General features: G+C 43.9%; 1 protein-coding gene across 1 annotated transcript in view; it reads left to right on the top strand.

The window, feature by feature from the left end:
• kmt2a (lysine (K)-specific methyltransferase 2A) overlaps window positions 1-16,411 on the top strand; it is a 33,708-nt gene extending 17,297 nt beyond the window's left edge. Inside the window, exons 10-35 of the mRNA XM_070905301.1 lie at window positions 75-173; window positions 470-590; window positions 911-1,024; window positions 1,274-1,458; window positions 1,714-1,890; window positions 2,307-2,417; window positions 2,796-2,869; window positions 4,959-5,173; window positions 5,288-5,382; window positions 5,465-5,602; window positions 5,694-5,852; window positions 6,049-6,160; window positions 6,261-6,339; window positions 6,506-6,666; window positions 6,796-6,942; window positions 7,101-9,771; window positions 9,878-10,770; window positions 10,834-12,526; window positions 13,019-13,087; window positions 13,170-13,396; window positions 13,853-13,927; window positions 14,060-14,234; window positions 14,729-14,836; window positions 15,000-15,080; window positions 15,364-15,493; window positions 15,592-16,411. Coding sequence (XP_070761402.1) covers window positions 75-173; window positions 470-590; window positions 911-1,024; window positions 1,274-1,458; window positions 1,714-1,890; window positions 2,307-2,417; window positions 2,796-2,869; window positions 4,959-5,173; window positions 5,288-5,382; window positions 5,465-5,602; window positions 5,694-5,852; window positions 6,049-6,160; window positions 6,261-6,339; window positions 6,506-6,666; window positions 6,796-6,942; window positions 7,101-9,771; window positions 9,878-10,770; window positions 10,834-12,526; window positions 13,019-13,087; window positions 13,170-13,396; window positions 13,853-13,927; window positions 14,060-14,234; window positions 14,729-14,836; window positions 15,000-15,080; window positions 15,364-15,493; window positions 15,592-15,867 — 8,385 coding nt within the window. The 3' untranslated portion in view covers window positions 15,868-16,411. The remainder of the gene's footprint in view (window positions 1-74; window positions 174-469; window positions 591-910; window positions 1,025-1,273; window positions 1,459-1,713; window positions 1,891-2,306; window positions 2,418-2,795; window positions 2,870-4,958; window positions 5,174-5,287; window positions 5,383-5,464; window positions 5,603-5,693; window positions 5,853-6,048; window positions 6,161-6,260; window positions 6,340-6,505; window positions 6,667-6,795; window positions 6,943-7,100; window positions 9,772-9,877; window positions 10,771-10,833; window positions 12,527-13,018; window positions 13,088-13,169; window positions 13,397-13,852; window positions 13,928-14,059; window positions 14,235-14,728; window positions 14,837-14,999; window positions 15,081-15,363; window positions 15,494-15,591) is intronic.
• Window positions 16,412-23,358: the final 6,947 nt, after the last annotated feature.

Below are 23,358 nucleotides of genomic sequence, written 5' to 3'. Positions count from 1 at the left end.
ACAGAACTGTGTTTAATGTTGCCTCATTTAATATGTAAATGATCTAATCTTACTTTTGGCCTCTGTCACTGAAGCAGCAGCTGCTAGAGTGCGATAAGTGCCGCAACAGCTATCACCCGGAGTGCCTGGGTCCCAACCACCCTACCAGACCCACTAAGAAGAAGAGAGTCTGGGTATGGATACACACCACTCTTCCTTTAGGCTCCTCTCCACCCTTTCACCTTTATGTAACTTCACCAGTGTGTGACCAAACTTTAGCATTATGCTCAGACATTTTTCTCGTACCTCCTTTTGTTCACACATTCTTCCTGCCTCTCACCATCGTGTTACTTACATTCATGGGACCCTCTCACTGGCAGCGTCTATGAAAGCATTATACTCACTTTCACACTGTCCCCACTCTTTACACAACTGCTTGCAAGTATCTGCCATGTAGTCGCCACCTTGTTTATGTGCTCTTTCTTTTCAGGTTTGCACCAAGTGTGTGCGCTGTAAGAGTTGTGGAGCCACTAAACCTGGGAAGTCCTGGGATGCCCAGTGGTCACATGACTTCTCCATGTGTCATGACTGTGCCAAACTCTTTGCTAAAGGTAAGTGATGAGCATGAGCAGCCCGAAATGACTGTTATACACTACATACCTTTCTGAGATTCAAGGAGAAAGATTTCTTAAGATTCTGACCTGTATGTTGAAGACTTAGAAGTCATCAGTAACTTGAGAAAGGAGTAACTGAGTGGTCTAAACTCACTGGACCTTTTACCCTTTTTATTATAGTGAAGTACATTTATATGGTGGTGAGGATATTAAGCTTTTCCTCGTGGATGTGAAAGGGTGGACAAAATAATGGACACACCTGTCAACAGCAGCTGAACATCATACCTACCTGTACCTTTTACCATCTCCTCTCTCAGGAAACTTCTGCCCACTGTGTGATAAGTGCTATGATGATGATGACTACGACAGCAAGATGATGGAGTGTGGCTGTTGCAACCACTGGGTTCACGCCAAGTGTGAGAATCTGACAGGTCAGTAGGGCTCAAAAAACCCCATATCATATGAAAACACCAAGTTCACTGTATGTTCTTCATCAAGTAGAACGCTGTATTTAGTATTTAGCAGCACGTGTTGCACTTCATTTGCCTTGTCAGTTGTCAATGTCTGTGCAGCTGTCTGACAGGCTGTCCCGTGAGTGCTGTCATGTTGACGAGAGGCTGAAAGACGAAAACCTAACGACGGGAGCAATAATGACATGTCATCTTTCTCCTGTCATCCAGATGAAATGTACGAGCTGCTATCAAAGCTGCCAGAGAGTGTTGCCTACACGTGTACCAAATGTACTGAACGCCATCCGGCTGAGTGGAGGACAGCGCTGGAGAGGGAGCTTCAGGGCTGCGTTCGTCATGTCCTCACTGCACTGCTCAACTCACGCACATCCTCACACCTGTTACGCTACAGACAGGTTAGATACACATTCTGTCGCTTCTTCTTCTGTCATTCTTTGCCAGAGTTACCATATTGCAAACATTTAATTGAACATGATGATTTTTAAAGTGTGAAATTATAGTTCTTTTAGTGGTGGTGCACCTTACCTCATTGTGGTGCTGCACTCATGAACCCAGAGTAAACACTGATGGATGCAGACATATTCAGTTACAAACAGCTGAAGCAGCAACCACAGCTAAACTCAGTGTGTAACTCTCTGGCTTTGGTGCAGGCGGTGAAGCCTCCTGAGCTGAATCCAGAGACAGAGGAGAGTCTTCCATCCCGTCGTTCGCCGGAGGGCCCAGATCCTCCCGTCCTGACAGAAGTCACCCCCACACCTCCCAGTGACTCCCCTCCAGACCTGGAGTCTGTTGAGAAAAAGATGGATCAAGGCCGCTACAAATCAGTGGTAAGTATGTTATCTTTTCGAGTTGTCTCTGCTGCTCTGACCAGTTTTGGTCAAAAGCAGTTAATGTGTGTGTATATTTACTCTACATTTATTAGAGGATGGGAGGGATCTATGCAAGCTAACCATGGGTAAACATTTTCAGGAGAAAGGAGAAAGTCTGTTCGCTTAATGATATGATGCCATTTCGGAATAGTGAGATTCACGTGCCATCACAGCAGTCTGTATTTAAAAAAATCTTAGCTTTAGAGCCTTTTTTATAGTAGATTTCAGTATTGTATGCGTCAGGTCTGTTCTGTATAATGGTAAATTAACGTAGACAGCTACTGTAATGACCTTTCCACCAATGTTCATCAGCATGTCACTGTTTTAACAATTACTCTCTGCATGTGTGCGTCTGTTCATCATTTCTCTCCCAGCTGGAGTTCAGCGATGACATCGTGCGAATCATTCAGACAGCCATCAACAGTGACGGTGGCCAGCCAGAGAGCAGGAAAGCCAACAGTATGGTCAAGTCTTTCTTCATTCGGGTAAGAACCTGGATCATATAGACCATACCCGTCCCCTCAGCACCACTGAAAACACAAACATTTACAGTGCTGTTCAAACGTACTCACAAATCCCACAATAACAACGGGCCAGTTGTACACTTTTGGGTCATATCAGGCAGTATATCTGTTGTTTATGAAGTTATATGACTCCATATTCTTTTCTGAGACACATCCTCTGATTGGGGTTCCCCTGTAGCAGCTATAGGTTAAGTATCTTGGTCAATGTGTGGCAACATCAAGTTAGGGCCCCTCTGTTGAGCTACAGAATCACTAATCACCATCTTGCCCCAAATGTAGGTCTGTGCATGTGCTTTAGTAGGCTGATATGCAATTGTCATTGTATGTTTTCTGTTTCAGCAAATGGACCGAATCTTCCCATGGTTCAAAGTGAAAGAGTCCAGGTTCTGGGAAAGACAAAACGTCTCTGCCAAGTGAGTGTCTATCGCACCGTTGTCAGAAGAAGAGGTCGAACCTATTACACAGTGTTCAGTATCCAACTGTTCTGAGTAACTCATTACAGTTATGTAAGCCATCATTTATCTCTACCCGTTGGTTCTAGATTACTTTTACAGTGTTATGATGTAATTATTTGAAAATGCTTTTGAAAATTAAGTAGATTTATGTACTTACTGAAGCAGTACAACCATAAAATCGGGCAAAAATACTGGACAAGATGTTAAAATGAAAGCGCAAACCAATATGACCAAAGTCTGAAAGTCAATATTTAAGCAACGCCCCTGAGTAGGCAGCGCTCTCAATCTTAATGGTATTGTGTGTGATGTGCTGTTATTTTCTTAACTTGTAGTGCTGTTTGTAATTACAGAGAAGAAAATTGGAATGTAATACTCCTGTAATGTGAAACCAACCAAAGAGCTTGTAGAAGAAACACAGTTTTCAAGAACTTCAGGTCTATAATTATTGAAATGAGGAGTAAGATGTAGTTTCACTGGGAGCAGCTGCACCATCATCGGAGGGAACCAGAAACTGAACTAATATTTATGAAATGTGTGGACTGACGATACCAACAACCTCCGAGTAAAATTAGTGGAAGTAACAGCCAAGGGACGAGATCGGGATTTCATGTGATATTCACTTTATCTTTTTGAGTGGCTAAGTCGTGTTGTGATGTTCAGTTTTGGGAATCACAACTGAAACACTTTCTTGGCCACGACATCAAAAAACAACTCTTTAACAGCTTAAGAAATGAGTGACTGAGTGGAGTAGATCAATGAAGTGGTTTTCTTTCAACATGTCTTTTCTCAGAACAATGACTGTGATTAAAGGTCCCAGTCAAGATTTAAAGCTGCAGTAATGAAATTGATTCCACAGTTCCTCTGATTTAATGAGCCCACAGGACAGCTTAGTGGTGATTGTAAGAGGGATATGGATGACTGGGGGCCCATACACTCATAATATCACCAATTGATGTGATTATGACCAGAGAATACAGGATCAATGATAGCAACTCCTCTAATTCGTAGTCAGTTTGTCTAAGCACGAGAGCAGTTACCTGAAACCTATTTATTGTGGACAGCCAATATTACTAGTTGACTAATAATGACATGATCACATTGAATAATCGATGCTTGACAGGGTTATCGAATGACATTATTAGAAGGAATAGCTCAAAGCTCATAAAAGCTTTTTTTTCTGAAACTTTCACTTTGTAAATGAATGGTATGGTTTTACTGCTCTGCATATTAGATTTTTTCCTACACACACACACTCATTCACTAACTTCACTAACAACAACTTATCAGCTTTCTCAGACCATTTAGTCTGCCTTTCCTCCAGGCAGTGTGGGAGGTAAACCGTAACAGTGTCTCATTTCACTTGAAGGCTCTTCGATGCATATTTGTGGTCTGATTGTGGTTTACTTGTCAGTTTGGTCTATTACGTTATGTATCAGTGCTCCATCCCAGGAAGCCAATGATCCATCCAGTGGATCCTGTGGCCATCATTGGATGTATGCCTGTTTAGATGCCTCTGCTTGTTAAGTATGAGACTTCACATCACACCAATTACCCAGCCTTGCTCGACTTGGCGAAACTTAACTTGGCAAAGCTCCTTGGATGTGATTATTTATTACTGGTGTCACTGCTCACTTTTGACTGAGAGCCTTTTTTATATCTTCTTCACAAAAAATCCTGAGATGCTCATACTGTATGATGGTGTTGAGGGATTAAACACCCTTGCCAACATATCTCATGCATCTTCTATTCATCTATTAATCTGAGGTTTGACAGGCGGTTGTGTTGTGCTATTTTGATGTAACAACAATCCCCACCACAGAGACTTAACCCTGAATTGTGTCTTGTTGAGTCTTTTTCATGTCCTTAGGCTTCACTGAAGTTGTAAACCCACATAATGACTTGTGTGGTTATTTTGAAATTCTTGAGGTTTGTTCTGTTGTTTACAGTAGGGCTTTAGCAATAACAAAAATCACAACCTCACATTTATCATTGTTAGTACTAATAGTCTAATTGATAGTGCCTGTCTCTGTATGCCGTTTTTCCCCAGCAGTGGGCTCCTCCCGAATGCTGTACTGCCTCCGTCCCTGGACCACAACTATGCCCAGTGGCAGGAGAGACAGGAGCTTTCCCGCGCTGAGCACCCCCACCTCATGAAAAAGATCATCCCAGCTCCCCGGCCCAAGACCCCTGGTGAACCAGATTCTCCAGCCTCCCCTCCTCCTCTCCCTCCATTACTACCCCCACCACCCCCGCTCCTACCTGGTAAGGCAATTCGGCAACTATATGTACAAATACTTACATGCACACTTTTTTTTGCATATCTTGTCACTCACTGGTTTTCTTATGAATTCAAACTGTTTGATGTCTTCTCTTCAGATCGTGAAGACAGCCCAGAGCTCCCTCCTCCGCCTGGCGTTAGTGATAACAGGCAATGTGTTCTGTGTTTGAAGTATGGAGACGAGAACACTAATGTGAGTCAGAAATCTGCTTGGACTCTCTTTAACACCCATAAGAATGTCTTTGTGTCATTTGTAACATGCCTGTTTGTTTCAGGAGGGTGGCAGGCTGTTGTACATCGGCCAGAATGAGTGGACCCATGTGAACTGTGCCCTGTGGTCTGCCGAGGTGTTTGAAGACGACGACGGCTCTCTGAAGAATGTTCACATGGCTGTCCTCAGGGGAAAACAGCTGGTAAGACACCTTGTCCATCACAAGTTCCCACTCTATTTACAGTGTATTTTTATTGGACAGACATTTACAACCTTTTGTACTTTGTATTCAGCGCTGTGAGAAGTGTCAAAAGCCAGGGGCCACAGTTGGCTGCTGCCTCACCTCTTGCACCAGTAACTACCACTTCATGTGCGCCCGCCAGTGCCACTGTGTCTTCCTGGAGGACAAGAAAGTCTATTGTCCAAAGCACAGGGACCTCATCAAGGGAGAAGTAAGAACATTTCATTATTTAATCTATAGTTCATTAATACATTTAGATGGCAGCCTCCTTAAAAGTAGGTTCAAGTTTTTGAAACGTAGTCAGTAAATGTCTCTTGTATAGATTAACCACACCAGGCTAGGAACTACTATTTTATGTTCTTAAATTTCTTGTTACCTTTCCTATGTTTGTATATTTTCTTCTCTAGGTGGTGTCTGGGTTTGAGGTGACCCGCAGGATCCTGGTGGACCTGGAGGGCATTAGTCTCAGGAGGAAATGGCTGGCAGGGCTGGAGCCTGAAAATGTCCACATGATGATAGGTAGGTCAATTGCTGGTAAATGTTTGTGGATAAACGTCTATCACATAATTTTCTTGACTTACTCCCACTGTGATTGCTGATTTTAACACCATCATTGCAGGCTCCATGACCATTGATTGTTTGGGGATACTGACTGAACTCTCAGACTGCAAACGAAAACTCTTCCCTGTTGGATACCAGTAGGTTTTTTTTGTTTTTTTTTACCTTTTCATTTATCTGAAAGTCTTCTCTTACTATTTTAAGTGCCATAATTACCATTCTCTCTTCAATTAAAGTACATCTAACTGCTGGAGGAAATTGAAATTGCCAAGTTAATTGAGTCTAAATAAATGGTCTTTTCTCCAGATGTTCAAGGGTCTACTGGAGTACTTTAGATGCACGAAAGCGCTGTGTGTATACCTGTAGGATCCTAGTTTGTCACCCTCCAGTGGTAGAGTCTGACCTAAAAAACATGATGGCGCCTGAGGAGAATCGCACGATAGCACATGGCCCACCTCCCATAGCAGGTAACCTACAGACTATAGTGACTTTATATAGTTCAGGTTTCACTGTGTTACAGTATGTACCATATTAGGGACTATCATCTATCATACTAAACTGTGTTTTATCTCATTTTCTCCTTTTTTCGTACTTAGACTTTCCTGATCCATTTGAATCCCCAAGGCGCTCTGACACCCTTTCCCCCGCCAACACCCCCAAGCTCAGGGTTTACACCAGGAACCGACACCCCAGCTATCCCCCCTGTCAGCGCTCACTAGGCCCCAGGCCCATGCCCTCACCAGGTACAAACATGCATTCTTTTTTGATTTAGAACTATTTCTGAAATAATTTGTTTGTAGAATAACAGACAATTTTGATATTTCTTTGTAGAAATTAATTTCAATTCTTGGCTTTCCACAGAGTAGTCTCCATTTTAATTTCCATTTCTTTTATTTTGTAGGAGGTGCCTCTCAGCCCCAAAGCCATGAGATTGTGACAGTAGGAGACTCCCTGGTGAACCCCGGCATGCGGAATATTGACTCACGTCGCCACAGCTCCCCTTCTCTCTCTCCTCCTCCCCACCAGCTGAACAGACAGAGAGGTGTGACCTCCCCACCTCAGATTTTGTCACGACCCCTTACCTCACCCCCTCCCCTCATCCCCTCCCCTGCCAGAGACCCAGAAAAGTCCAAACACCTCAGCAAAGACTCAGCAAAGAGTCCAGTCCAGAGAGATGATGAAAGAGGTAGACTGTTCTCCACAGACAGAAACAGACAGCAACCATTCAGAGATCAAGGGTTGAGAGATGCAGACAAGGGAAAAGGGTCAAGTCAAGACCAAGCTTCTAAGGATCCTGACAAGAATAGATCCTCTAGGGAACTTGGGCAAAAAGACTCTGACAAGGGCGAAATACCAGCCAAAGAGCCAGAAAAGAGGAGACAGTTGAGTAAAGACTTAGGTCTGAAAGAATCTGAGAGGGGAAGACCTCTCAGTAGAGATCCCATTCGAGATTCAGAAAAGGGGAGACAAGTAAACAGAGACTCTGACAAGGGGAGACAGGCAAGCAGAGAGTCAAGCAATAGAGAAACAGAAAAGAGCAAATCATCCTCTAGAGATCTCAGTTATAAGGATATGGAAAAAGGTAGGTCACTCAGTAAAGATTCAGGGCTAAGGGACTCTGAGAAGCATAGACAATATAGCAGGGAAACAGGAAAAGACTCAGGCCAAGGCAAAGACAGACTGTCTAGCAGAGACTCTGACAAGGGTAGACCTCCCTCTAGAGATTCCAGTTATAGAAGCACAGAGAAAAACAAAGACTCTGGCTCAGGGAAAGATTGTAACCCTGGCAGTCAGTCCAAACAGGCTGGAGGTGACAGTAAGAGCCCCAGACTGGCACCTGCAGGCTCAGGCCAGTCCTCCCCTCCTGTGGGCACTGCTGTTCTCTCAGGCCAGCAGAGAGGTGGTAGCGCCAAGCAGACAGACAAGCAAGGGAAACATGGAGGCAAAGACCAGGATGTTTCTGCAAGCATCAGTTTGTTGCCTCGTCACCGGTGCACCCCCACCTCTAACATCACCCAGTCTAAGGACAAGCCCAGCTCAGGGAAGGAGAGTAGTAGTGGCACTGGAAATTTAATGCCAGCTTCACTCCATAAGGACGCTGTTGTTGGGAAATCTGGCTCCCCACAGTCTTCATTTCAAAAGTCCAACACACGGAAATCAAATGATTACTCATCAGGTCCAGCCACAGCAGCAGCTATGAAGCCTCTGTGGCCATCAAGGACACCAGCAGAAGATGACGTTGTCAAGCGAGGCTCCATGCACCTGGCCTCCCCAGCTGCAGCCTCAGCTGCCAAAGACAAACACCCCAAAGTTAAGACGGCAGGCAGCAGAGAGGTGTCCAAAGACCGTGAAAGAGAGAAGAGTCTCCAAAACAGCAACAGCAGCAACAAAATTCCTCTTCTCAACAATAATTTGAAAGCTACTGGCAGCTGCAACACACATGCTACGAACCCCAGCTCTCACAACAGCAGCAATAGTAAAGCTCCAGTAATTGGAAACAGCACCAAAGTCCATGTGAAGGGTCAGGGGGAGAAGCTTGAGAACCAGGGAGGGGAGAGGTCATCCTCAAAGAGCAGAGAAAATTACTCTTGTACTGAGAGGAAAAACAGCTCCAGTCTGGACAACTTACAGCAGGTGCAGCAGGGTGGTTTAGCTCCAGAGAAAGGCGTGAAGACCTCTTCCCAATCTCACACCAAACCAACTAACCAGCTGCCGTTGTCTTCTAGAGAGAAAAAGAGGTCAGTTAAACCCCCTGCTGTAACTCCACTAAAGACTGATATCAAGACTGACCCTAACGGGACCAGCACTGTTGGTGGTATTTCTTCCTCCTGTCCCACGACCACTACCTCCACCATCTCTCCTGCCGGCCAGGGGACCCGACGCTCTGCCCGCTCCGCTCTCTTCTCCTCACCCTCTGCCAGCAGCAGTGACAGCTCTGAATCTGACACCCAGACTCAGACAGAGGAAGATGATTTGCGCAAGGAGCACTCGCGCAGCGAGCTCCGAGACCACCGCAGCCTCCTTACTCAAGGCACTGAGGATGAGGGCGATGGCCCAGAAGATGACCACGACAGGGGTATGGATGATAAACATCACGAAGATGACAGTGATGGATCAGGGTCGGCCAAGCGGCGTTACCCTCGACGCAGTGCCCGTGCGCGCTCCAACATGTTTTTTGGCCTCACACCTTTCTATGGGGTTCGCTCGTATGGTGAAGAGGACCTTCCCTTCTACGGCAGCGGGGATGGAGCTGCGGCCATGGTTAAGAGGAGATCTGGTGGCCGCAAGAAGTCAGCTGAGGGGCAGGTAGATGGAGCAGATGATATGAGCACCTCCTCTTCGTCAGGGGACAGTGGAGAGGATGATGACAGCGGAATGAAACAGAGGGGTAAAGATCCTTACTACTACAACTTCACCCGAACAATAATTAACCCTGGTGAGGGATTACCTTCTATAGAAGGGATAGACCAGTGTCTGGGAAGGGGATCCCAGCTTCAACGTTTTCTAAAAGACGAGGAGCAGCAACAACAGAGGACTCAAGGGAAAGCTGAAGAGGACATGCTGAGTGCTTTGTAAGTACATACAATTATTTTGATAAAATAATCGTCTAAAATGTATTAGTGATTATTTTCTGTTGTCTCTCATAATCCGACTTGTTGTCTTTGCTGTGTTTAACAGGACCTTAGGCAAGCAGCGTATTGGCCAGCTTGATGGCGTTGATGATGGCTCGGAGAGCGATACCAGCATCTGCACCACCAGCACCACAACCACTACAGCCACCTCCTCCTCCACCCCACATAAGAGCACTCCTAAGAGAAGGGGCAGAGAAAGGCACTCTGAGAAACCTGACTCCCATGACACGAGCAAGGAGGCTGACAGCAGTGGCGGAGCAGTAAGTGGCAACACGCGAGAAGGCAGAAAGAACCAGAAAGAAAACTGTCTTCCTCTAGGAGGCGGGGTCAAGTCCCAGCCGCAGAGTCAGGGTCAGGATCCTCTGGAGGCCCAGCTGTCCCTCAGCACAGACCTGCTTAAGTCAGACTCAGACAACAACAACAGTGATGACTGTGGTAACATTTTGCCATCAGACATCATGGAGTTTGTCCTCAACACACCCTCCATGTCAATGCAGACTCTGGGTCAGCAGTCTGAGCCGTCCTCCTCAGAGCTGCTCCTGGATGAGGGCTATGTTGGAGTGGATGTCAACCGGCGCAAAGACATTCTGTTTGATGACTTTTCCCAGCCGCTGCCCAGTGCTGAGAGTGGAGGCGTAGTGGAGAGTAGTGTGAATAGCTCCATATCTGTAGAGGAGCCATATCTTCCTCTGGAGCTGCCGTCTGACCTCTCTGTCCTGACCACACGCAGCCCTTCTGTCAGCACCAGTCAGAACCACTCTGCTGGGAGTCTTATCTCAGATACCTCAGACCGCACCATGCTGGGCTTGACCTCTGACGCAGAGACAAACAGTGGAGAAAAGAGTGGGGACAAGAAAAGAGCAGGGCCAGGTGTGTCACCATCTGAGAATCAGCATGATGCCGCAAATTTGGGAAACAGGGACACACAGGTCACAGAAGGTCACATGACTCCTGAGCAGTTTATTCCCAGCCCTGCTATTGGCCAGGTTGTTGAACCTCCAGGTAACCAGGATGTTCCCAGGAGTTCTGGTACCCCTGGTTTGCCAAGTTCTCCCGCCCTGCCTCTTCAGGGTCAGAAGTACCTCCAGGCATCAGCTGCAGCTGCAGGCAGTCCCAGTCCAGTTACTGGCCCAGGACCATCCCAGGCTCAGGTTTCCAGCCCAGCAGTCATTAAACCAGGCCCTGACAAGCTCATTGTGGTCAATCAGCAGTTCCAGCCTCTCTACGTTCTTCAGACCGTCCCTAATGGTGTCACCCAAAAACTTAGTGCCACAGGAGTGATGGACACTAGCTCTTCAGCAGTGCTGAGCTCTATGACTCTCACCACAGGGTTGAATACCGGTTTATCCACGGCCCAGCCAATCTTTTCTGCTGGTGGTAAAGTCCTGGGCACCATGTCTCACCCCTCCCAGATTCACACCTTTACAGGAACCACACAGACAGGCTTCCAGACGGGAATCCCCAGCACCACCTCAGGACTTCTCATTGGGTTGCCTTCTCAGCCCCACGACCAGTCCCAGATTCTGGTCACAGAGGCTGGTCGACCGCACGAGTTGGTTCCCAGTGTTGCCATAGTGTCCAGTCCCTCCTCCCTCACATCTTCCCCAACTGTACTCGCCTCTGCTCACGGCAAGAAGAGGCCTATCTCTCGTCTTCAACCACGAAAAAGCAAAAAGTTGGCCCGCTCGCGTAACCAGCCTACTCTGGCCCCGTCTGAAGTGGGCCCTCCCAACATGACCCTCATCAACCTGACTTCCCCTCAGATTACTGCTAGCATTTCTGGCCAACCTGGTGGCCTGGTTGAGTTAAACGCCCTCTCCACTTCTCAGCGCAAGGTCCCAAATATTATCAAGAGACCAAAAGCAGGTGGGGTTATGTACTTGGATCCCACTGCTCTCCTTCACCAGAGGATTCCTGGACCTGCCCAGCCTGGTATCCTGGGTCACGATTCCTCCACTCACCTTATACCTTGCACAGTCTCTGGCCTCAATCCCAGTCAGTCAGTGTTGAATGTTGTGTCTGTGCCCCCTAGTGGTGCAGCTGGCCTTCTTGCACCAGGATCAGTCTCCCTCTCCACCCCTGTCCTCAGCTCTGCTGAGATCACAGGGCCAATTAGCAACCTCCTGTTTAAAGCAGGTCCACATGGCTTGGGCCTTTCAGATCAGCCAATGGTCCTTCAATCAGCAGGAGGAGCTCCTCTTATGTCACAGCTCAGCTCCTCTGTGCAGACATCCATAGCCAGCAGCATCTGCGTCCTGCCCTCCCAACAGACTATCAGCATGGCTGTCAACCAGCAAGGAGAGACAGAAGGCAGTAATATCCACTTACAGCATCAGTCACAGCCTGTTAACAGAGTCCAGACCTTGGACTCCAGTCCAAACACCACGGTTACTTTAGCCCACGGCCCACCCACCCCTCTGAGCCCTGCCAAGGGACGTGTTGTTGGCGTGTTCACCCAAACCTCTGCCCACTCCCAGAGCAGCAGTAGTAGTAGAACAACTCCCATTTCCAGATCATCAGAACAGAGACCGCCTAACTCCACCACAGCAGTTGCAGTTTCAGGAGCAGAAAAGGGCAAACAGAAAACAAAGAGGAGCAGGCAGTGTCCAGAAACAACCAGCGGAAAGAAGCTCAAGGCCTCTCAGGCAGAGGAGCATCACAACAACCCTGCAGGACGACTTCCCTCAAACACAAGGTGAGAGTTATTATTTTGGCTCCTGAGATGTGTCAATATTTTTTATTTTTTATTCCTATATATGGGAAAAATGATCAATGACCTTCTCAAATGTGTTCCTTGAGAATAATGACAATAATTGTTTTTTTTTGGGGGGGGGGGGCCGGGGTAAAAGTAAAGTAAGTTTCTTTAAAGTCTTCATAACATAGAAAGAAGAGATAACATTTTCTTGCAGTGGTCCTCTGCTAACATCTCAATGTAAGCTCAAATGTGTACAGAGTCCTCATATTTCTACAATATAATGGGATTGTGAGGGTGTGTTTTATTCTTTAGATGCTTCTCCATAACAAACAGATTATTTGTACAAAATTCTGTTGCTGTGCACTATAATAAGGTTCAGGTACAGAGAAGTGAAATATCTCACCTTGTCTGAATCTATGACTACCAATTGTCCAAGTACTTTGCATAAAATATATTCCCATTTTGAACCTCTCTCCTCTTCTTTGCAAGCAGTTCCAAAGAGCTGAGCTCCCCTGAACCCATGGACACGGGCAAGCCCACAGACAAGGCAACCAATAAGAGGTATGTGGTCTTCCATGCTAGGTACCATATAAAAAATACACCACATGAAAGAGTTCTAATTCTTGCATCAAATCTTTTCCAGTGTGCTTGGTAAAAAGAAGACATCTGAAGGTCCTGTTTTACCGGGGAAAGTAGTGGGGAAAGACAAACCATCTGCCACTGGGGGAACAGGGTCTATTCCTGTGGCTTCACCACCCGACCAGGACGGCAACAGCAGGGATACCGGCTTGGATAGCAAACCCAAGAAGGGCATCATCTTTGAAATTTGCAGCGAGGACGGTTTCCACATCCGCTGTGAGAGTATTGAAGGTGAGAGAAAACCACCTTAACCACATTTGTTATATTTATGTTTCTGTGCCAATATGCCTATGGCAAAAGGCCATATAATATGTATGACTTTGTCTTCTTTGCTGCTAAGTGTTTAGACTACATTTTAGGACAAATCATTACTGTACATACAAAATGCACCAGATTTCCTGGCTGCATTCAATGTTCTTTGACAGAACTAATAAATCAGTGTAATTACAACATAAAACTTGGTGTACATAAAAGGTTACTTGCTCCACTTTTCACATACAGTATATACTACACATGCATTCATGTAAAGTCAGTTTTATTTATATAGTCCAATATCACAAATCACAATTTGCCTCAAGGGGATTTTAGAAAATTAAATTGTTAAATAGTTGATGTGTGTGAAACATTGAACATACAGTGTGCAGTAAATACTGAGCAGACCTGTCCTAACTGTGCGTGCCTTTGCAGAGGCTTGGAAATCCCTGACTGATAAGGTGCAGGAAGCTCGTTCCAATGCTCGACTCAAAGAGCTCTCTTTTGAAGGTGAGGCATCACTCATACATAAAAATAACAAAGAACAGAGATGTTGTGGTATTTTTAGAATGTGTTTCATAGTGTCTTGTACCATGACCTTTCAAATGATTCATTGTGCATATGTTTCTGTGCTCCTCCCAGGTGTGAATGGATTGAGGATGCTGGGAGTCGTCCATGAGGCAGTGGTCTTCCTGCTCGAGCAGCTGTACGGCTCCAGACACTGTCGGAGCTACCATTTCCGCTTCCACAAACCAGAGGAAACCGATGAACCTCCCATCAACCCCCACGGATCGGCTCGTGCAGAGATCAACCACAGGTTAGGAAGGGACCTACACATACACACACACATGCACACGTCTATGGGTTGTGGAGTGTGTACCAAGCCTGTTCTTCCATCACAGGGTCTGGTTGCAGGGAGAGCAGGCTGTTATGCCAGATCCTATTGTAGCAAACAGACACATGATAAATGTCTTTGTGTCTGTATCTCAAACGGTAACACATCAGATCACAGGTGAAGATAAGTCAGTTAATCAGAGAACTGATTGCACACAACCAATCTCCTATCACCACACTGTAGTTGTTATTGTATACTTATTTTTATTGTATACACACTATTTGATACACGCTGTTAAGAAACAATGCAGGAAATATGAGCATCACCCAAAGATAACTTTGTGTTTGGATAAGGATTCATTGGACAACAAGATAGCCAAGAACCTTCTTTCTGACTCTAATATTCCTTGTTGGAAAATTGGTTTTAATTGAACTTGTAACAATAACTGCTGTCTATTCCATCTGTTTGCCTTCCAGGAGGTCTGTTTTTGACATGTTCAATTTCTTGGCCTCCAAACACCGCCAGCCTCCTGAGTACAGGCCTCAAGAAGACGATGATGACGAAGGGCATCTCAGGACTGCCAGGTCAGTCACTTATCTTATTGTATCTTATGTTATCTTATCTTATTATCCAAAAGAGAGACTTCTAAAATAGAATTTTGTCAATATGGTCTTATATGAGGTTGCAGAGAAATATGTTGCAGAGAAACCATCACCATAACATTTCTTTTTCATGCTCTTGTTGCAGGCGTGCCTCCATGGAGCTACCACTGGCTGTGAGATTCAGACAGCTCAAGGCCACCTCTAAGGAAACTGTTGGAGTCTACAGGTTAGATCAGTGGTGCTTAAACTTATCATTTATGAATCATTCAGGTTGATGAAAGGTTGCACAAGACGTAGATAAGATAATATACTTTGTGACATTAGTCTTTGGATTTCTCTGCCGTCAGATGTATCGACTGTTGTGGCTGTCCATGATCAAGTTAAATCACAACAATTTATTGTTTCTTGATAGCCTTGATAAACCTGAAGGTATAAAAAGGATGGCCAGAACAAAAGGGTTTAACATCAACATCTACATATACAATGGTTTACACTGTGTCCCTCTGCAGGTCTCCCATTCATGGCCGAGGTCTGTTCTGCAAGAAAACCATTGATGCCGGGGAGATGGTCATTGAATACTCTGGAAACGTCATTCGGTCTGTGCTCACTGACAAACGGGAGAAATATTATGATGGAAAGGTGAGGTCTTTGAGTTTCAAATATATTTGTTTTATAGGTTGATATAATAAGTATTGGGAGCATCAAACATACAACCTCTGTCTTTTCTTTCCTCAAAGGGGATTGGCTGTTACATGTTTCGCATCGATGATTACGAAGTGGTAGATGCCACGGTTCACGGCAACGCTGCCCGCTTCATCAACCACTCCTGTGAGCCCAACTGCTACTCTCGGGTCATCACTGTGGACGGCCAGAAGCACATTGTCATCTTTGCCTCACGCCGCATCTTCTGTGGAGAGGAGCTCACCTACGACTACAAGTTCCCTATTGAGGATGCCAGCAACAAGCTGCCCTGCAACTGCGGTGCAAAGAAGTGTCGCAAGTTCCTTAACTGATACCTGTATCTAAACAATTTAAAGAGGACTGCAAGTCTGTTGAGCAGCAGCGCCATGCTGTTCTGCGGACACCCCTGCTGGGGGTTTGCCGTGGCTTTATGCCGATTTCCTGGGTCCGGTCCACGTAGGACCAAAGCTGCCAACAGGGCACGAGCTCTGTCAGTGTTTCTGCTGCTGGTGTTGGCAGAGCACAGCAGAGATGGTGGTTGTGGGTCGTACTGTATATACAGGAAGGGCCATTTTGGAGGAGGGGCCACTTGTAGAAATTCCAACATATTGTGCCTCCTTTTGTCTGATTTACATTTGGCACGGGAAGTTTCACCTTCAGAGGTGAGTCATGAAACGGTTTGAGCCTTCACAACACTGCAATATTAACTTTCATTTACGTTTGGATGATAAAGTTACCCCTTTATAATTTCTTACATTGGCCCATCCTCCTTAATTTTCTAGAAATATGTTATGGTCCACTAATGCTGAGATGTGAACATAGAAGAAAAAAATAAATCAAAGAACTTGGTTCCATTTTACACCAAAGTGCAATTTGTTGAAGGGACTTGGAAGAGTAATTTTGCTAGAAAGAAAAATTAGAACCTTGTTAGAATTTCTTTTGTTTTTGTATCTCAGTGTCAGCTGTTACTGATGCACATCTCCCTGTCTGAATGTGCCCTGATGCCTTCAGAGCCGTTGTGATTTTGTGGAACCTTCCCCTAACCAGGCTTTTTTAAAAGCTTGCAACACTGTAAATAGGAGCTGCTGGTGTAAAGCAGCCTGATAAGAGCTGTACAGGTGGAAACACTAGGGGGAGCAGTGGCCACAGAGAGAAAAAAAAAGAGACAAGGGAGGTAAAAATGTAGATTTGTTAAAAAAAAAACAAAAGGTTATTTTTGGCCGTTCATGTAAAGGGTGATATCTGAGGTTGATACCATCCATTGTACTTAAATTGACTTCTAGTCTGACAGCTTGGTAGCTATGTCGACATGTTATTGATGGGATTAAGCCTCTGGCCTGAGACAGCGAGGCAGCTAGAGATTCTGGTGGACTGACAGCCAAGGGACTGGAGAACCCTACTGATGTGCTTTAGTAGACATATTTATAATTGATTTTTGGAGCTGTGATCCAGAAACAGCCGTGGATCTTACAGAAACATACAGACAGACGTTTGTGCATGCTGTTGTTATTATCAAAGTTGTTTTTGATAATTATATAAGCTTGGACTTTTGAATCATGTTCCAAATTACAGCAGCAAAGAGAACCAAACATCACGCCCTTGAATTGAATTTTCACACAGCTTGTTTTCTTCTTGGCCTGTTGTGATAACCATTACTATGGAAAGTGTTTTTTTATTTGTATTAAGTCTTTTAAAGTCTTGTCTGTTATCTGTCTTTTTATTACGGACAGGGAAATATCATGCTTGCTTTTAAAAAAACAAATGTAAATAATGTATATTTTTCTACAAAAAGACTTAAAAAGCACTCACTAGTGAATAGCACTTAATGATGGTATTTATATTTTTAAAAAATCGTATTTATTTTATTGCCATTTTTGTAGGAAATAGAGGTTTACAAACACTAATGCTTGGTCTCTATGTTTTGTATTCCGCTGCCTTTTCAAAGTTGTTTTTTGTTGTAATTTTGTTTTTTCTCTTTTAATTTGTAGCCTGAATGTTTTCTTTGATTCCAAAGACTGACACTGGTCTGTGGCTTGGTCCCCTTTTAGCTCAGTCCACCAGTAGCTCTTTAATCTATCATGGGCCGTTTGGTCAGAGCTGACGGTTCTTTCATTGTTCCAGTTCTTGCTGGCAGTATGGCAGTCATGTGAACTATTATTATGCACTTGAGAGAGTTAAGATTGTTGATCCATAGCAGATATCTCCTCTCTCCCGCCTTATTGTCTCCACACCACATCATACCAAGAATCAAGTTCACCTACAGGCTGCTGCCAGGCAGTCGCATCAAAAACATTCGGTTTCTCTTGTCACTTATCAATCACGAGTTGACAGGCTTACAGCCAATTTGGCAATATATGAACTATTCACGTGTGTAAAATCCAACAAGAGTCCCATCAGTTTAAAGTGTTTTGTCCCTCTGCAGACTTGGTCTATAATAAAGAGGTGCCTTTATTTTAATGCTACCAACAGCATCCATCATACCTCCGTTGAGCTAATCCGTTTATGACACAAACCCACTTCATCCTGGTTACCACACACTCAGCATTTGGAAATCACTTTTTATTCTTTCATTCAGTCTCCTCATGGTTTGCCTTAGTTGTAAATGAGCATGCCTCTTCTCTCTGACAAGCCTTCATGTCCAGGGCCGAATATTGAATTCAACTGTTTAAACTGACTGGTTCCACTATGTGACTCAAGTCAATGACTTTTGTTTTTTTGTCCCTTTTTTAAAATTAATTTATTGTTGTTCGCCGTTCATGCTGACTTCGTTATCACCTAAAGGCCGTTAGCAGTTACTCCCACGCTGCTCCTTGTTGTTGTGAAATGACACAAAAATATGACCCACACGTGGTTTGCACTTTAGCTGTGACACAGGCACTGAATAGACATAGGAAAACTCAGCTCCAGACAGACAATGCAAGTCCAATGCTGAAACCACAAGCACAGGCAGTCACTGAGAATACTTTGAGTTTGTGCATCAGGCCCTGATATAAAAACGTAGTCTTGATGACTCGAAGTGGTGTTTGAGGCTCTAGCGAAGTGCACTTGACTTTTTTTTTTCTGCAACAAAGTGAAGGCAGGGACCACACCGGCAGCCCTTTCCTTCCTGAAGGTGCAGTGTGTACAAACCTCGGCTGTACTTTTCCATTCAGGGGCTCGAGATCAGTCTTGAGCACCCCCCCCACACACACACACACACACATACACCTCCCCAGCCTTGACTGACAGACCAGCCTCATGGTTGTACAGCTGCACCTCCATTGGGCTTGCTGGGTTCAGCTGCTAAGGTCAACAATGAATGTATATTCCTCCTCCACATAACCAGACTTGTGATGATACTTTGTCGGCTACATTTGTTTTCGGTTCTTGTCTCAACAACCATGGATGGTGGTAGACATGGACGACGTGTAGACATGACCTCAAACTGGGCGGCAGCAGCAGTTTTGTTTCAGCACTGGGAATAATACTGAAGTGTGAACAGCAGTGGCATTTCTGTCTGTAGGACAACAGGTTCTTACTGGGTTAGCTCAACACTTCACGCTAGCATCGGTGATGACACGTTTACTGATGTCAAGGGCTCTGTCTACGACTCACTTCTCAAGATCCAATTCAACATTTTTCAGGGTCAGAGGGTTCAGTGAACAGTAACTGATTTATTTCACTGTTTAACAGCATATATACAATAAGGAAATGGTCTCTGTTGTTTCTTTGGACTTCATTTTACCACGCCACACAGTGGCCCTTCTCCGTCATTATCTGTAATTATAGTATAAATACATAACAATATTATACGGAAACATGCATAGTAATTTCTTGTACTTTAGTATCTATACAATATATGGAATGGACAGACAAACTTAGTTACAGTAGCAAATCAGCAGATTTATAATGGTTAATAGCAATGTTTCAATGTACTCTATAATGGTTTTGTGTTACAGTACTATCAGATGAAACTAACGTGCATCATTCTTTTGTATATTGATATCCAGTACCAATTTTGCTGTGCCTGTGAGTGTTCCTTCGTCAGCAAGGAGCATTGCAGTTTTTCTTCTTTTATTTTCTTTCTGGAAAGGAACGGTTTTTATGTGATGAGAAATGTAACTGTATTAATGTGGTTGTGAACTTTTTGAGGTCAGCCATTTTGGGTTTGTTTTTTTTCCTCCCCTGGTTGTTGTAGTGAATGTTTTTCTGTTTTTTCTTTGTACGTTCTAACAGGGACTTTTATTTTTTAGACGGCTCACTTAATGTGGTATAAATTAAGAGTTTGGTTTGTGGAGACTGACCAGGAGTTTTAAAAATCCCACCAATATGGCGTTTTTTCATTTTTGGAAACCTCTCGTGTCTCCCTGACCACCTCTCTCTCCTCCGAAGCTTTTGGTTGTACTTATCATGTACTGTTTTTTTTTTTTTTCTTTTTTTTATAGAAAGTCGTAATGCTGAGATAATGCTGATGTTGAAAACATTTAATTTATTTATTTTGTGCAACATCCACCCTGAATTGTTCTTTTACAAGTCAAGGTTTGGGAGAGGTCGGACGAGTACGTAACATGTATTTGTAATTTTCTAATTGTTTCTTGTGTATAGAAGTTATCAGCCTAGGGTGGGATGTGGTGTCACAGAGGGAGCGGACGCTAGGAAGTGCAAAAAGAGGGATCATGGATCATGAACAGGCTCGTTTCTTATGCCTTGAATAAACCTTTGTCTTATCAATACTCCTGCTCTCTGTAATAACGGTATTCACGAGTTCAACAGTCATATTTCAAACTCCCGTTTTAATAGTGTTCTTTCAATACACATCAATGAAATGAAGGAAAACCACCACAGTGAAAATGAACCACAAACTACTTGGTTGAATGTATAATTAGGAAACAAAGTTGTACATAAGTGTAAAAAGAAAAGTTTCTAATCATGTTTATTTTCTATGCACTTTTTTATTTAAGTGATAGTTTAAATAATAAACATGTCTCCTTTACTCTTTTTTGTCTGTTGCCTCGTTTAGTGTTTGATTGGGAAGCTGCTGAATTCATAAAAACTTAGATCATTAGAAAACAATCTCTCTACCAGGTATATGTCATCACTCTTCTGGAGGTTTCGACCGTCGCACATGATCTTCATCAGCAGATGCTTTGAAGCCAACATGGAGGAGAAGTTTGAAGGAACAGAAACAGCATCTGCTGGTGAAGATCGTAGGATGTGATCGAAAGCTCCAGAACAGCTTCTTAATGGACCTCGTGATGACATTGTTTTCTGCTGTTTCCAAAGTCAAGAATTAACCTTGAACCTAGAGAGGTAGAGGAACTTAATAATTAGACTTGCTTCTGGTCACAGTTCAGTCATTTATGATTTCAAGGTTCAGCTTCATTGTCATTATACAATACAGGATTGCACAATGAAATGCAACTCCACACAAAGAAAATGTACAAACAAATTCAGTTCATTGAGTTAAAAACGGAGCTTTTTCCCCACCAAGAACAGATGTTGGAAATGAGTGCATCATCACACTACAGTCTTTTTCTTTGAGAAGCTCAACATCTGTGTTCACAGCTTTGTGAGTTCAAGAGTCCCTGCATGTGTTTGTTTTTTACAGTTCGGCTAACCCAGTCACACTTGTGCTTTATCTTCACCACCAAGTGGTCCAAATTAACAGTAAATCCTCCAAGCAGCACTTTATGGATTCTTACAGGAAATAAGTGTAGCAGCACCAGAATGTGCTGATCCTGGTGCAGCTAATTACAAACACATATTAACTCTGCTGCGTCTCACTGCAGTTATAGTTCACTGCCTCCACAGGAGCCTGCTGACTCAAATTCAAAGGAAAGCCAGCTGTTTTCAAAGGGCTGCTGACCCCCCCCCCAACCCCCCTTCCCCTTCCCATCACATCCCCATAAAACCAGTGTTTTAGCGTTAAAACACTAAGCAGAGCCATGTGTACAGTGAGCAGTTTCACTCTTTGTTCTCAGTGTGACTGTGACCATACATGTCACAGCAAAATACTTCATTTAGAAACAGTAGGGTGTGTGGCCGTTTTCACAATCAATTGTGTCATTTGAATTGCCTCAATATGTTGCCTCAAAATCATATAAAGACTGAATTAAATTTGATGAAATGATTTACTCTGTAGTGCTCAAACTATTATCCCTGTGGTCGGCAAATTGAGGCCTGTGAACCACATCCGGCCCTACAGCAAAATTTTCAAATTTTAAAATTTACAGTTTTTATAGTTTATATGCTTTTTCTCAAATCAGCTGTAGATGATGTTAATACAAGGCGTCATGTAAATCCTCCTAACATCTCATACTGCCTTCACTTGAATAGAGAGACATGTTAGCCTACTTGACCATAACAGATCTGTGTCTCGCGATCACAAATAGGCAGCACGTCTACAACTGAAACTGTATGCTGATGACACTTTTTTCCAAGACAATAGCAACAATAGTACTCTCATTCAACCATAACTGAAGCAGGCCACACTTCATAATGCTGCAAACTCAAATGAGTTCAAACATAAGCCGCAGTTCCCGAAATGTACTAATGGAAACAAGAGTTTAGCATCTCTGTGAGGCTGTACTTTGAACTAAATGCTAACGTCATTATGCTAACATGCTGGCAATGACAATGCTAACATGCTGATGTTTCCCCAGGTATAATGTCTAACATGTTCGTCATCTTAATTTAGCGAGTTAGCATGCTAACATTTGCTACTTAGCGCTAAACACAAAGAAGCTATAACTAACTATAACTATAAGGTCTGCACCAAATGTTTATGGCAATCCATGCAGTAGTTGTTGAGATGTTTCAGTCTGGACCAAACCGACCGACATCTCCATCCCTACAGCCGCTAACATGGCTAAAAATGATTGTTGGATACGACCTTAAAACAAACTGTTTTATACATCAGTTTTATTTTAAATTAAATCAAACAAACAAACATATCACAGGCCTGCGTTTCCACTGCACCTGTAAAATGTTGGTCCTCCAGTGAGTAATGCTTAAACTGTCCCATGGTTGATCATAATTTCTGACCCCTGCTATACTAAACACAGCCCTGCTCCCAGGCTTCAGCCTGCTTATTTTCTGTTTTCTCTTCTCCCACAGAGATTAGACTTGATGGACCGTGATCTCACACTCCTCCACCATCTCCACTTTTGGCACAGTTCTGCTCCGTTTGGGGTCACTGCTGCACATAACAATGAAGATGTGTTTTCGTTGGCCTGAATTCATTTCAACCAATTCACGTTTAGCTTCCTTGCCAAAAAGATATTAAGACCTCTTGCTTTATCAATTTAACACTGCCACTGAAGGATTACAGGGAAAAGAGGATTACTGCCAGAGCCTTGCTTGAGTGGAAGACTGACATTAGTGGGGAGATGCTATCTGGATGGAGCAAATTGCCTCATCTGAGAGGCAGATAATGAAACTCACAGAGTAGAGAGAAGAATATGTCAGTTAATGTCTGTATTTGTCTCTCTTTACCTTTCTTTTCTGCCTTTTTAAGCAGTGATGTTTTTGTGTATTAAAGCAAGGAGGACAGCTCATTTTCAGCTGCAGTTCATTGTGGTGGCATTTGCCTCTTTCTGACCACAGCCCTCTAAACTCTCTGTGGTTGTGTCCTGGATAGTTTCCCAAACACTGTTATGCAATCTCCAAAACATTCCTCCATTTATCATCCTCCCCTTAACCTTCCCCGTCCCCCAACAAACCCCTCCTCTCATGTTGATTTTGTCACAGTTTTGTTTCGTAGTTGGATATTTCTCCTTTATTTGTGCTGGATAAACATCAAATATTTCCCTCCCTGTTCTCTGTCCTCCACCCTCGGTTCCTCC

Source organism: Enoplosus armatus, chromosome 5 (assembly GCF_043641665.1).
Source record: "Enoplosus armatus isolate fEnoArm2 chromosome 5, fEnoArm2.hap1, whole genome shotgun sequence".
Taxonomy (NCBI): domain Eukaryota; kingdom Metazoa; phylum Chordata; class Actinopteri; order Centrarchiformes; family Enoplosidae; genus Enoplosus; species Enoplosus armatus.
The sequence above is the reverse complement of the archived record's forward strand: the minus strand, read 5'-3'. Positions and strand labels throughout refer to the sequence as shown.